Source organism: Vulpes vulpes, chromosome 5 (assembly GCF_048418805.1).
Source record: "Vulpes vulpes isolate BD-2025 chromosome 5, VulVul3, whole genome shotgun sequence".
Taxonomy (NCBI): domain Eukaryota; kingdom Metazoa; phylum Chordata; class Mammalia; order Carnivora; family Canidae; genus Vulpes; species Vulpes vulpes.
This window is the reverse complement of record NC_132784.1, coordinates 94,410,563-94,425,681: the sequence shown is the minus strand read 5'-3', so window position 1 is coordinate 94,425,681 and position 15,119 is coordinate 94,410,563. Positions and strand designations below refer to the sequence as shown.

The 15,119-nt window shown below is 33.5% G+C and overlaps 1 protein-coding gene across 17 annotated transcripts in view; it reads right to left on the bottom strand.

The window, feature by feature from the left end:
• KCNT2 (potassium sodium-activated channel subfamily T member 2) overlaps positions 1-15,119 on the bottom strand; it is a 374,048-nt gene that overhangs the window by 192,854 nt on the left and 166,075 nt on the right. For all 17 annotated transcript variants that reach the window (XR_012001790.1, XM_072759479.1, XM_072759480.1 and 14 more), the window contains 3 exons: positions 3,445-3,625; positions 2,138-2,302; positions 244-380 (listed from right to left, as the gene is read on the bottom strand). Coding sequence is in view for 16 of the 17 variants with exons in the window: in XM_072759479.1 (XP_072615580.1) it covers positions 244-380; positions 2,138-2,302; positions 3,445-3,625 (483 nt within the window). In the remaining variant the exon portion in view is untranslated. The remainder of the gene's footprint in view (positions 1-243; positions 381-2,137; positions 2,303-3,444; positions 3,626-15,119) is intronic.

The following is a 15,119-nucleotide window of genomic DNA, read 5'->3' as shown; positions in this document are numbered from 1 at the left end:
ACCATGCCACACTCCTCATTGTGTTGTGTGGACACGGTCTGCTGAACATCCTTGCACTGAGAAAGAGGAGCACACACACACTGGTTTTATATTTTTAACCTTTCAACATGACCAGCAGTGTAACTAAGGCAAGACTCTGTATTCAAAAATACTTAAACACGTCTTACAGGGCTGAAAATTCCTAAAATTTGGAGGAGAGAAAAGGTAAGTATTGCAAGTTGGAACATAGATAGGGATACCTACTTTGCTCTCAACAGATCCTGATCTTTAAGGGCTGAGCCTTGAAGGTAGATAACTCTTTGTGACCACATTGGAATCTGCAGTACCCTTCGAACTTGCACATCCATTTCAGTAGGACACAAAATCACCACATAATAATCCTATTCAAAACAAAGTGGGTAATGGGGTGAAATCAATAATGCTGTGTTTTATATTACATAAGTAAAGAGAATGTCTAAGAACATTTAGAAATATGATGATATAGAAATAAATTCCTGCTAATAAGTAACAGGTTGGGCATATATTAATTAACATGGTACTACAATATACATAACTGAGACATATAAAAATCTCATAAAGCAACATAAGGTCATCCCAAACTTTTTCAATCTTATTAGTGCCATGAAAAGAAGGTAATCAGTGCTTATACTCAGTATACATTTCCAACTTCTTAAGTTTTCAGTTACAACTTCAGACTGATTATAAAATATGCAATATATATAGGGCAGAAGTGCTTAAAAATCAATTCAGACTTCAAATTGCTACTTTTAGAATAAAAACTATGATGGTGATTTATATCACCTGGTAATATTATGAACTGATGATACTGAAAAATCTCTGATGAATACCTGAAAGGATAAGGTTCATAAAACTATTGATAATACAAAGTAAATTTAAAACATTGAGATCATATACTTCAAAATAGTGATCCTCTGGAGAAAATACAAAAGTACTCTGAGAGATAAAATAGTTTAATACACTGATTATAGGAATTACAATTCTATGGTAAACATTCACCATTTTATCATCTAAAATATATCTAGTGGAAATTTGAGGAGTTTTGAGAATTCTCCCTATTCATATTAATCAAAATAAATTAGTAGGTTCAAAACTTGGGGCATCAAATTTCCCCAAAACAGGTTTTCTTTATGGGTTGTAATGAGCAAAACTGCAATTATTTAATACAAACAATAATAAAAACAACAAATAAATATGATGTTTCTTTAAAATGCAAATTAATGTATATAAAACAAAAGAATATACTATGTAATTTAAGTATCACTTATTTATAAATTATATTTTTAAATGTTTTTTAAACAATATTTTAAAAGACCTCCAATGTAGTCATGAATAACTCTATTTAAGGGAGATCTAATTAGATATACTCAGTACTATCTTGATCTCACGATTGTCCAACCACTTGACACAAATTTGTTGAGAAAATACAAGACATTCAAGTAGCTCTTTACTGTTTGGACTAAACTAAGTGCATTAAGCAGGAAGAGGAGATTACCTAAATCTACACTGGCCACGCAGCAAGTGGAAGAAGTATCTGAAGATTTTATCTACATAGACAGACAAAGAGATTTTTTTCTGAATTATTGTTATCAATTCAGCTAGTTATTGTCTTATTTTTTTTGTCATTCATTGCTAGTATAAATAAGACCTAGTTGCACTCTGGGAAACAAAAGAAAAAATGAGACTTCCAGACTTCCAGATTTCTATCAGCAACACTTAAGAAAACTTTTGAAATGTTCAAGTGAGTATGAAATTGTGAAAGGACTTTTTCATTGTTTGATATCTTATGTTAAATTTCACTGTTTCATAAAAATGTCATTTATGCATTATCCAAGGGAGAAAAAATCCTTTTAATTCAAAGAAAACCTTTCTTTGTAGCATTAACATAATTCCATCTGTCTTTTAGTGTAGCTACAGAAGGAAACTTAAAATACTGTGTATTCCTCAAGCATTTTTTCTATGTTCCTGGTTATATTTGTAGTTCTTCATTTACTCTTTCTAAATCTGAGTGTATAAATAAAAATCCTCCAGAACACAGGCTGCACCATCAGTTAATTGACTTTGACAATATGTTAGTTAAGTATGATCCAGTAAAATGAATAACATAATTTTAATGTACCTGAAGTCTTGGGTGAGCATAGAATTCATTTAAAAAGTCCATAAGTAAATCAATCTTCAGTGAACTGACACAGAGAACAACATGCTTCTCAGTTTGAGCTCTATGTCGACTATAGTTTCCACCTGACTTTTGTCTCTCCATCCACAGATAGGCCAGTTGTTCAAACTGCAATGGATTTTCCACATATGAATAAAAAAAAACTGGACATGAAAATAAAAACCCATGCAATATAGCCATCGTTCACTAGATACACTCGATTTCTTAGATGGAACTTGTTGAGATTCAAATTATCCAATTCCCTTCAATAACAGAATTTTCATGTGATTGCTGCAGAGGTTGCTAATGCTGCCCAGAGGCTTCAGGTCTCTACAGAAACATATTAATATGATTTTCCTATTATATCATAACAACACTAAAAGGTTTGTGCCTCTGCTTTATGTCCAGTACAGCAGGCAGCCATGTGTGTTATGCACTGCGTCAAAGAGAAAAACCTCAATGGCATTTCTTCTAACTTCCTCTATCAAGCTCAACATACATCTCATGCAATGAGAGATTCTAGTCGTATAGCAGCAAGTGGTATGTAAGGGAAGTGGAGGGAGTAAAGGAGGAATGTCAGGGAAGAACACATACATGGCAATAAAAGTGGAAAGATCATTTTCATACCTACATAAAGTATATTTAAATACACTGTGGCCAAAGGTTTGTAATGGAAGATAGAAGTTTGATTGTATTGCCATATTCTGTTTCTGACCTGCTCACCATGGGTACCCAAGGAAACAGAGATTGCATCTACTAATCTTATATATCTGTCCCTTTGCAATCATCTTATCCGCTCCCAGAATGTTGTATAATAGTTACCTATCATCCTCAAATTTTGTTTTAGTTGACTAACATATGTGATCAGTTTTTATGGATTGCAATGTGTGGCTTTTATATTGTTTCAAGAACCAAAAGAAATCAAACCTTCGTAAATTTATTTCCTTGATCTATCATTCTGTAATTAAAACTATATTATCCTATGATCTTATAATTTTATTGTTAAATATCCTATATTTCAAAAAAAAAACATTTTCAAGAATTGAAATGAGATGTGAGCTATATCAGTTGTGAATGGAGGGGGGGAAGTCAGTTCCTAAAAAATGTGAGAAAGCATTTCCTGAGACTATTTTATTTGATTGACTAGATACAATAATAATATGTGTCAATGTATTAGATTAATAAACCAGTCGCATTTCTTCTTAAGCGTGGAAGATTTGCTTTTATACGACTTTGCACATTTCTATAAAATTTACCCTGTCTCTGTTTACCTGTATGGGTAGAACCACAAGAGCGACACAGATCATGGCAACGACAAAAAGCTTGGAGGACCATGTTTCAGGAGTGACATCCCCAAAGCCCACAGTAGAAAATGTCACAATGCAGAAATAAAGGGAGTCAAAGAGATTCAGCTTCTTTCCTATTCGTTCCAGATGTTGGATTCCACAAATGCTAAAGAAACAAATGTACATTAAAATTAAAACTTTCAAATTGGGCACATTACTTCTCATTATTCTTTTGAAAGTCAAAACACATTTCATAAAGCCAAGCAGTAAATTGTAATCTTGTATTGTACAATATTATTTCCACAGGAAAAAATAATTTTTTAAGTTTTTTTACCTACTTTAATCAAATATAGTATTATTTTGATTGATAGCCAAAAATTGTGGCCAAAGTATCACAAAGTATACATGAGTAGCATGTAAAAGGAATAGACTGAATTTTATGGGTGACTTACACAAACATTTTGAATGCATGCCAGGAAACACAGAGACAGAAATTGCTAAATTTATTCTCTGTCTAAAGAGTGATAGTCTTCTTTTTTATATACAGGAAACCATCTTATTGTATAATGTATGTGTGTGTGTGTTTCATATATATGAAAGGTTTGAGCAGTTAACAATTGCCAAGTCACTCTCAAGAGAAGATCAACCATCTGTACAAAGCTACTAATGGTATAAAAGTAAAAGAGCAGCAAAGAAATTGTTACAAGATGTCCCCAAAGTAGAATTGTTAAAATAGCACTAAAAATAGCACTACAACTGGCTAAAAAAAAAAAAGAAAAGAAAAGAAAAAGAAAAAAAGGAAAGGTGAGAAAGTGAGACTTGGAAGCGATATGAGATTTGCACATAAATCAGTGTATAATGGTATATGATTTAGCAAGAAAAAAATAGGTATTGATGCATGTTACAACATAGATAAACCACAAAACATGCTGAGTGAAAGACTACAGACTATATGATACAGTTTATACAAAATGTCCAGGAAAGAGACAGGAAGCAGACTAGTGCCTGCCTGGAGAAGATGATGGGAATAGGGTTGTTTCATTTTTTTAAGGCAGACTATAAACCAGTTAGACAGGTGGGTAAGCACATAGGTAGATAAACCAAAGGACAGAAAAGAAATAGTAGGGTACTTGTCATCATTTTACTTCTGAGGAAAAACTGTTCTCTTTTTTTTCTTTCTCTTTTTCTTTCTTACTTCCAGGTTTCCAGAATAGTTTAGCAAAATTCCCTTTTTTTATGCTTAGGAATTTTGTGTGAGCTTCTGGGTCATATGAGTTGATTCATATCAGTTTTTTGCTCTGCTGTCCCTAGGCAATATAATAGCCAAACTAATTATAAGACTATTCAGGTGGAGCCTTCCTATAACCAAAGAGAAGAACTGTTTAATAATATATATTTCTGCGAAGGAGTTTTTTTTTTACTTTATTACAGTAATATGCATTTGAAAATATAAACAATTCATACTTAACTTTTATACTTCAGTAAAAAATAAAGGAAGAAGGAAGATAAATTACATATTTTAAGGATTCAAATGTTAAAGGCTTACTATATTTTGCATAACTATACATTAAAAGTCAGTCCCTGTTCATAGGCAAAATGTCCATTTCATAACTCAGATAAATATTATCTTCACCTAAACTAGTAAAGTCTCCTACTCTGCTTCCTTCTCTTCAATTTGTTCTTTTTTTTTAATATGACCTATTCATCAGGGCCATATTCACAGTCTTTAAACAGAGGTTAGAGGGGCACAAGGTGGCTCAGCTGGTTAAGCATCCAACTCTTGATTTCCGCTCAGGTCATGATCTCAGGGCTGTGAGATCAAGTCCCACCTTATGCTTAAGATTCTCTCTCTCTTTCTTCCAGAACCCCTCACTTCCTCTGTGGGTGCACGCTCTCTCTCTCTGTCTCTCTCTCTCTCTCAAAAAAAAAAAAGAAAATTAATTAGCTAATTGATTTTTAGAAGTTTGGATATGTCAATCCCAAGTTTAAAAAGGCATTGGACTCTTACAATTTACGATCACTGTCGGGTGCCCATGGGTGCTAGGAACAGCCTCATGTGGGGAACGGAGCGGCGGGGTGGGGGCGCGGGCTAGGCCGCCTCCGTGCCTTCCCCAAGCACCTCGCGACCCGGGGCCTACCGCAGGTGCATGCAGGCACCCCGGGCCCAGGCGGCCTCCTGACCAAGGACCTCTGTGCAAGGGAGTTTGAGGCTCTGCAGGGACGCTTTTAGAACTCAAAGGGCTGCAGGCCCATCGGGGCAAGTGGCAGGCGAGGAGGAGTGGGTTTTTCTGCCTCGTGTGTGAGACTTTGAGTTAGAGTAAGACGGTGAAGCAACAATGAAGGCCACAGCAGACCAAAAGAAAAAAAAAAAAAAGACCACTCTCTAATTCATGGTGTGATAGATTATTATAATAGCTGCCAATAAATCAAGACTTCCTATGTTCATGCCTGTTTGCAAGATATTGCTTTACTTCCCATCAAAAGTGAAATCTAGTTCTCCATGTCCTTGCATTTGAACAGCCTAATAACTTATTTTGGCAACAGAATAATATATAGAAATGATGGTGGGTGGATCACAGAGCATGGATCTTAGAAGACCCTGAAGCTCTTGTTCTTGATGTCCGAGAAGTCTGCATTACCATGTTGTAAAGCAGCCTGGTACAACCCACCAAAGGATGAGAGGCCATGTGGAAAAAACCCACAATGTCCCAACTGACAGCCAGCATCAACTGCTAGACATGAGAGTAGGGCTATCTTGGATGCTCCATCTTCTATCAGGCTATCACATGACTAAAGCCAAGAGTAACCGCAAGTGAGACAGCAGAAAAACTGCCAACCACAGAACTGTGAGAAACAACAAATTGTGCTGTTTTAAGACACTACTTTTTAGGTGGCTTGTTACTTGGCAATAGATATGTGGGGTATGTACAGACTTAATTAGACTCCAGCATCTGGATCTAATCTGGTTTTTTTCAAACTTTGCTCTCACTTTATCTCCCCTTCACATACTATTTGGATGGTTTACCTACCATAATCTTTACCCTCTATATCGACTTTTCCCTACAACTGAAAGCCCTCTCTCCTTAACAGCTACTGAGATTCCCATTTTTTTGAAGCCTACCTCAAAAATGATCTCCCTCATGAAGACTTCATTGAATCTCAAGATCAAGGAATTCCTAGAAGTTCCTTCTGAATTCCTAGATATGAGTTCATATCTCATATAGGTAAACTTTCATAATAATATCTATTTTTAAAGTTTAATATTTATCACTCCAGCTCAACTACTGACACTACTGACACTATTTACACTTTATATGCTTATTTCCTATTTGTGCACTCGGCACAAAGTTCAGAGTAGTCACTCATTAACTGCTGAATGAACAAAAGAACACCTGCTTAAACCACAGTCAAATAATAAATGCAAACAAACAAACCCCAGAGAGCATTTCATTCTTATGCTTCTGTTTTTTATTACTATATAACAAACTCCCCAAAACTCAGTAGCTTAAAATCATAACAATTTATCATTTCGCATGATTCCATGTGGTAGGTGGGAAGTTTCTCTGGTTTTCTTGGGCTCACTCATGTGTCTACATTGAGCTAGAAGTCTGGCTAGAATGAAAAATCCAAGATGGCCTCACTCCTGTGCCAAATGGACAATGTTCACTGTTGTCTGTATGCCTTGCTTTGTTATTCTACGCGTGACCATTCATCCTCCAATAGATTCAATCTGCTACCTTACTTTCTCAGGGCAAATTATGGCAATTGAAAGCCCTCTTAAGACCTACCTTTTTCTGCCACATTGTATTTACCAAAGCAAGTCACAAGATCGGCACAGATTGGAGGGTTGTGGAAATAGACTCCATCTCCCCATAAGAGGAGCTACAGAATTTTGTGATGTTTTTTAATCTATCAAAGCATACAAGTGAAAATATTTATCACAACCTACATATATCTTAATAAATTTTGTTGAATAAATCATGTTACAGTCTAAGATATTTAATTGCCTTGACACAACTGTAAATTCATGCTTGCAATCATTTTTGTGATCCTTAAGTAAAACACCATTTTACTTGACCTAGAAAAGTCATGTGAACCTTTCACATATTTATCAATATCACACTTAAGATTCAAGACTGATATACCTTAATATTCACTAGATCAATATGAAAATGGAGATACCCACACCAGCTGTTTCATGCTTGGTATTATTATACAAAAACAAAGCTTAACACTTTAAGGACTAATAAAGGTAAATACACTGAAATACTTTTAGAGTTTCTCTCTGATTTTGAATAGGCCGGTCAACCAGTTTCATTTAGGTCTCATTTAATGGGCCACTGCTTACGTCCATGGATAGCAATGTCATTGCATTTCAAAAAATACTATTGCTAACATGCCTTCTGAGTCAATAAATATTTTTGTGGTAAATAAATAAATTTAGTTCCTTCTTCCCAAAAGAAAATAGGATGGAGAGTATTTAAATATCTAGCCTAAGAAAAGAGTAATTCTTTTCTGTTATAGATCAAATCTTGTTCCCTCTCTGTTCATAACTCTAAATGCCCTTTTATCATATTCAGAATAAAATTCAAAAGCCCCTGGCTCTTCTTGGACCTCGTCTTCTAAGACCAGCTCCTAACTCACTGCCCTCCAGCCACACTAGCCTCACTGCTATTCCTGAAATGTGCCAAGTGTCACTCAAATCTTCTTTCAACTTCCTCCGTTTATCTCTAATATCTCCAATGTCCAAACAGAATCCTAAACTTCTTCTCTAAATTTGCTCCTCTCAAATTCTTCAAATCAAATGGTGGCAAATTCAGCTTTCTTGTTGATTAGGTCACAATCCTAGAGTTATCCTTGACTTTTCTATTTCTTTCACAACCCCCAGCCAAATCCTTAGCAAACTCCACTGTTTCTAGCTTCAAAACATAACCAAAATCCACTATCACTATCACCACTGCTATTTCAATGATCCTTGCCATCATATTGTCTGCCCTGCACTGTAGTAAATACTCCCATCCTTCTCCCAGCGGCCTATCACCATCATGCCAGTTCTCCTATGACAACTACTTAACATATTACTTTTCAAGCCTTCAAGCCTATACTGATCATCATATATACTCCTATCTTCCTTGTTCTGTTCTGTTTAATTAAAAAAAAAAGTTTTAGTCATGTGTAGGGTTTGCTGTTCATTTTCTATAACCCTCTATATGAATGGAGATCTATGAGGAAAGAAATTCACACGCTTTCTTCAACCATGTTGCCTGAGCACCTAAGATAGTGCCAAGTACATAAAATGCTCCTGATCTCCATTGCCATATTTAAGTCACCAAGCCATGTAGCCTGTTTAGATATAAACTAAATACAATTTATTAATTTTTAAAAAGCACCCAAAATATTTATCAGGCCACTACCTTAACTGTAGAATCTAATCTTTTTTTTTTTTAATTTAAATTCAATTTGCCAACATACAGTATAACACCCAGTGCTCATCCCATCAAGTGCCCTCCTCAGGGCCCATTATCCAGTTACTCCAACCCCCCACCCACCTCCCCTTCCACAACCTTTTGTTTGTTTCCCAGAGTTAGGAGTCCCTCATGGTTTGTCTCCCTCTCTACTTTTTCCCACTCAGTTCCCCTCCTTTCCCTTATAATCCCTTTCACTATTTCTCATATTGTGGAATCTAATCTAATTAAGCGGCAACACTAAATACTTCTGTGTCAAAGAAGGCAGGTGCAATATTCCATAAATCTATTGACTTCCCTATCACCTTTTAATCAATATCACTTGAAATATTCAAGCACCATAACCAAGCAAATTGGGTTTTACTCTCTAGAAATTAGTATTTCTAACTCTAGCATTTGTTTCTATTAGTACTTAAACGATATGATAAATGAAAAATTTGGAAAATTGAAATGCATTGACTAACTTATTGAAACTCATTCTGCTTGTGTAATATACAAGTAAATCGTGTAACTAAAAATTTGTTTTTATAAAATCAAATTGAATATTCAAATATAAAAGTTGTGCTTATTTAATCTCATTAATTATAAATTCTGTCACTAATGTATTTAAAAATTATTTGAGTTATTTAAGTTTGTTAAATTTATTTATTAATCAAAAACTTCACTTGAAATACCATTCATGACACTGTTAGTGAATATTGCATACTTTACTACTAAGCTCAAGCAGGTTAGTTATAGAACTGTCATAATTTGAAAAAGTATTTAGCTTCTGTTTTATAAAAGAAACCAACTACTGTCAATATTAGACAGAGATCTACTGACAATAACTATACAATCTGGACTCCATTGTCACTTTCACATAAATTTCTGCAACTACTTCCCTTTTTCTCCTTATATTTATGTAAAGAATCATGTCACTTAAAGAGTAGAAATAGTTTAGAAGGAAATTTTGCAGAAGTTTGCATTAGCTTTAAAAACTATAAATAGAATACTCACATTATTTAAGAAAAAAAAGTTTTTCAAACCTCCTCATTGAATCATAAAAATTAGATTTAAAGAGTATTTTTGAAAAGTACTTATTTCATGTTTTAATTTTATAAAAGCGAATACTAAGACATGGAGAAGTTTAATGAAAAGGCTGAGACTGGACTATTCTGATCATATTATATGGCTATAGCATCATTTCCTCATACCATTACAGAGAATCTATTGGCAACATGTGGAGAATATTAAGAGTATCTGCTAACTTATTACATACTATTTGGTTATAGTAACACATTTAGCAATGTTTTGTAGTTAAGAAACATAAAAATGTGTATTACTGCTCTATGTCAATCATTCAACTAAGAAATAATTTTAGATTATTCAAATAAGCTATCTTTCCAAACAATTCATTTACTTTTATGAAGGAATAGAAAAAGTACTATCTTCAGTGTCAACTACACTTCATTTTAAAAAACTGTATCTTCAGAATAGATACATAGATAGCTTACTATTACTTTATTATATCATTCTAAAAGCTAAGACAGTTTTAGCATTGAAATAATCTTGATTTGCATTATGCATAAACATTAATATTTCACTTATATGTTGGCTATTTTTCCTAGAACTGTGAATGCTACAACACGCTATATAAGGATTTGAAGCTATTCAGTGATTATAATCCATTTTAATATAGATTGTTATCTTATTTCATTCACAGATGTCTTTGGAGCCATTATTGAACAAAAACTGCCTCCTCTCCCTGATTATATTTGATGAATTTCAGTTAATTATTATTTTGTGTCTATACCCAGAAGTGATTTCAATGATGGATACAGATTTTCTGATAAACTAAATCCAAGAATGTGCTCAAATACACCACATTCATAATCAAAAAACCCTATTTTGTCTTATCATAAGAGATACATCTTTTAAGTTCAAAGACTAAGTTAAACTAAATTATATCCTGAATTGAAAGTAGTGGAAAAACTGAATAATGAAGAATTTTAAAATAATCATACCTGGTAAATAGAAGTAAACACTTTTATATTTAAATTTTATACTAATCAAATTTAATATTGTTTCGTGACTGGACAATAATCTAAAAAACAAAAAACGTCTTGCTTAAATGCTTGATTTTAATGGATATCTAATTGTAATGAAAAGTTTTTAAAGTTTTATTTATTTATCTGAGAGAAAAAGAGAGAGAGCATGAGCAGGGGGGAAGAGCAGAGAGAGAGGTACAGCAGACTCTACGCTGAACATGGAGCCTGACACAGAAGTCAATCTCTTGACCCTGAGATCATGACTGAGCCAAAACCAAGTCACATGAACTCACGGAGTCACCCAGGCACCCCTAATTGCAACATAAACTTTATTACCCTGTATTGTCTTCCTAAATATTTGAAATTTAATAATTTACTTCAACTTAAGATCGAAAAAATGAACGAATATCCCGAGTTCTATTTATCTTTTTGTTTAGTTAAAATGCATAAAAGTTACTCAAATTCATTTATAGTGGTTGACTTTGTTTTTGCTTTTGTTTTTAAAAGATTTTATTTATTTATTCATGAGAGAGAAAGAGACAGAGACAGAGACAGAGAGCGAGAGAGAGAGGCAGAGACACAGGCAGAGGGAGAAGCAGGCTCCATGCAAGGAGTCTGATGTGGGACTCCATCCCAGGTCTGCAGGATCAGGCCCTGGACTGAAGGCGGCGCTAAACCGCTGAGCCACCCGGGCTGCCCGAGGTAGTGGTTGACTTTGAAATAGAAAGTTGCAAATTAATATAATTGTCTTATAATTTCTCTTTTATAGAAATAAGTGTAGATTTTTAATAAGAAGAATTGATTTCTATAAAACCAATAGGTGCTATAAAACATAAATGCTTTATAATGGAAAAAGGGTAACTTAATATCAAAAAGGTAGGTCATGTTTATTCCTATAAATACCTTTATTGATGGTTTAGCAGCGTCAAGCACTGTACTATATGAGAGAGATGCAGAAATGAATACAATACCATAATCTACATTAAAAAGCTTCTAAAATCTAAAGTGAATGATTTTCACCCCACCTTTATAATACTACTAATAATACCATAAATTAATAAACATTTCATTTATAACTTGATTAATGATAACTTAGGTAAATTGCTTAAGCTTTTTAAATTTTATCCTTCTCAACTGGAAAGTAAATGCAATAATATTAACTTCTTCATTTAGTTATTAGGAGAATAAAATGAACTAATAATGCTAACTGAAATGCCTGACACATAACAATGCTCAATGAATTCAGTAATAATTGTTATTTAAATTCCATCCCTAGCATAAAAGAAATAAAAGCATAAAAATGAGTCAAATATAAGAATGAGCTATCTACACAAAATAGATATAAAGCCTTTGTTTTGCATTTGACAAAAAAATTAATTTACTATGAATAATATAGTCAGGGACTATGGAGAAAGAAATAGGAACAACAAAGTAGCAAGTCTGTTCCTCTTAGCTATGGATTTGGTAACAGTTATTAGCAACAGAAAATTATTCATGAGTTAATGAGAATCAGTGTAATTTTTCCACTCTTTTCTGAACCCTGCAACTCTCAACTCCTTTGGAAGTGGAAAGACAGACAAGTTAGGAGGGTTTCACAAAGAAAAGTTAGGCAATTTGCAAGATAAACTCCTAATCTTTAACTATGTACAAAAAGCACAGTCAGGTTGATATTAGCTGACCTTTGGAGGGTTCACTATTACCATTTACCGAAACTGACAACTAATTCTTGGTAATGGAGGCGGGGGGGGGGGGGGGGGGGGGGCAGGAGGGGGGGGAGATTAAGCCACTATTTCTAAGCCAAAATGTCAATAATAGGCTAGTGAAATGTTTTTAAAAGGGTTACTTAACCCTGAGAATGCTTGAATGAAAGAATTTTTATGCAATTATGTAAAAGACTGCATATATGTATGTATGTATATATTTATATAGTTCACTGACCTAGGTAACTACTAAGTAATATCATTATAGGTAATATTCATGATTTAAATGTTAAAATACTAGTATTTGTGAGGGGAGAAGAATACTAACAAAATTTTCTCTTTTTCTATTATTTTACACAAATACTCATACTCACTGTTATTTAAATAAATATCTAATTTTACATAGCATGAGTTTTCTGTTTTTTGAAGATTAAATATACCTATTTCTGAAACTATGTATCTTGGGAAGCAGAGAATTCTTGCCATGCATGTGTCTATGTTTTTGCAAAGTTGTGGTTCACTCTCTCAGCTTAAACTAGACTTTCAAAACTATTTCACAGAGCCACTTCTCACTTAAATTGTAGTTTAGTTTTATGACTATCCATTTGTGATAATGTCTTTTAAAACTTACTGTTAAAAAAATTACTGTTAAGGAATAAAAATCCTTTTGGAATGTTATGACATGGTACTTTGGCAAGATTTTCTAAATCAAAGTAGACAAGCACTTAAACTTACAGACTAAAGGACAAAATGTGTCCTTAAATACCTATGTAGAACTTGATCACAAAAGAAATATAAATGTGGAAAATGCCCTTGGGAATTACATATCACCTAATATTTTCACAATCAAAATAGGAAAAAATATTGACTAAGTAACTAGAACCATGTGAAATAAATGTCGTTTTTCAGAAATAAAATGTTTTATTTAGTTTTCTGTCTTTTATTTAAGATTTTATTTATTTATTTAGCGTGCAAGGGGTGGGGGGCAGGAAGGACAGAAGGATGGAGAGAAAAAAATCTCAAGCAGACTCTCTGCTGAGTGTGGAGCCCCACGCAGGGCTTGCTCACAGTCTTGAGATCATGACCCAAGCTGAAATCAAGAGTCAGATGCTTAATTGAATGAGCCACCCAGGCAACCATGGTTTTCAACCAGTATTTGTAGATTTTCCCATATGACCTATAGACATCAGGAGATAAAGGCAATGGATATCATGATATACGATAAAAAAAAATTAGGAAAAATTTCGTAGGCAGAAAGAGGTGAAAATTATTTCATTTTTGAAGATGTTGTATTTATCATTCTTGTAAGATACATATATCCAATCCAATGCAATAATGTATTTTAGTAATATATACCTATAATAAGCCATTCTTACACTTCTTTGGTAAAGCTTATTTGATGATATTTTTTTTATGGTTCCAGTTGTTTTAGTCCTAAAAAACACTAATTTGCTAATATGAGATAAATGATAAGTTATTAGTATGATTCGACTCCTATCTTTAAGATAATTAATATTTAGTAAGTACCTTTATCTTTTTAGATATTTTATTTTGTATTGCTTTAGTTTTTACTGTAAACTTTTGGTTTTAGCCTGGCAATTTACTACTATAGAATTTTTATAACCATCTCTTCAAAGTGACCTTGGTCTATGGTTCTGTATCTCAATATATGTTCCTTGAAGCACCAATATGGCACTGTATCTGGTTAGCCAATTAGTAACTGACTTGTGTTGCACAGTTGTATATCCTGGGATTATAAAATCTCTGTAACCATCTGTATAAAGAACAATGTATCATTAAACTTGTATTTATAGGGGGAAAAAATTGGCAACTCTGGTTAAACATTTACTTATTTAGTGAAATACATTTCAGATTGTTTTAATGAGTTAATGTTTATTGTGGATCTCTGAGAATGGAATAATTTTCAAAGGATTAGCCAAACATACCTTCCAAAATTCTTAGTTTTGATAGAGTTATCTCAAATGTTTAGGATTTTATGAACTAAACTATAAGAACATTAACGCAGAATTTGTGTTTTGTCTGAGTGCTTCAAAATCACAGTTTAGCTTAATCATTCAATGATTTGGGTAACTTTTATCTTTGCCCATGCCCTGAGTTACACTGCCTTAGATTAACTGTTCATTAAAAGAATTTAACAGTGAAACTGTCAGGCCCTGAAGTTTTTTTCTTTCCCTTAATGGAAATCAAAACATGATTTTTAAAAGCACTCCACATGTATGTTAATCTCAATTTAATATTGATTATAAATATCTAAATGTACATTTTAGAATGACCTGCAATTCCTTCCACAGATCCACAAGAATAAATGAGCCTCAACTATCATTCATTGGTCTTTACTGACTTACTACAAATCTAAACTTTGAACATATCTGGCAAAGTTTATGAATATAGGCCCACAGCAGTCGTACTGAGTCCTGGATAAAAAGAGAAGAAGCTTCCTCTCTCTG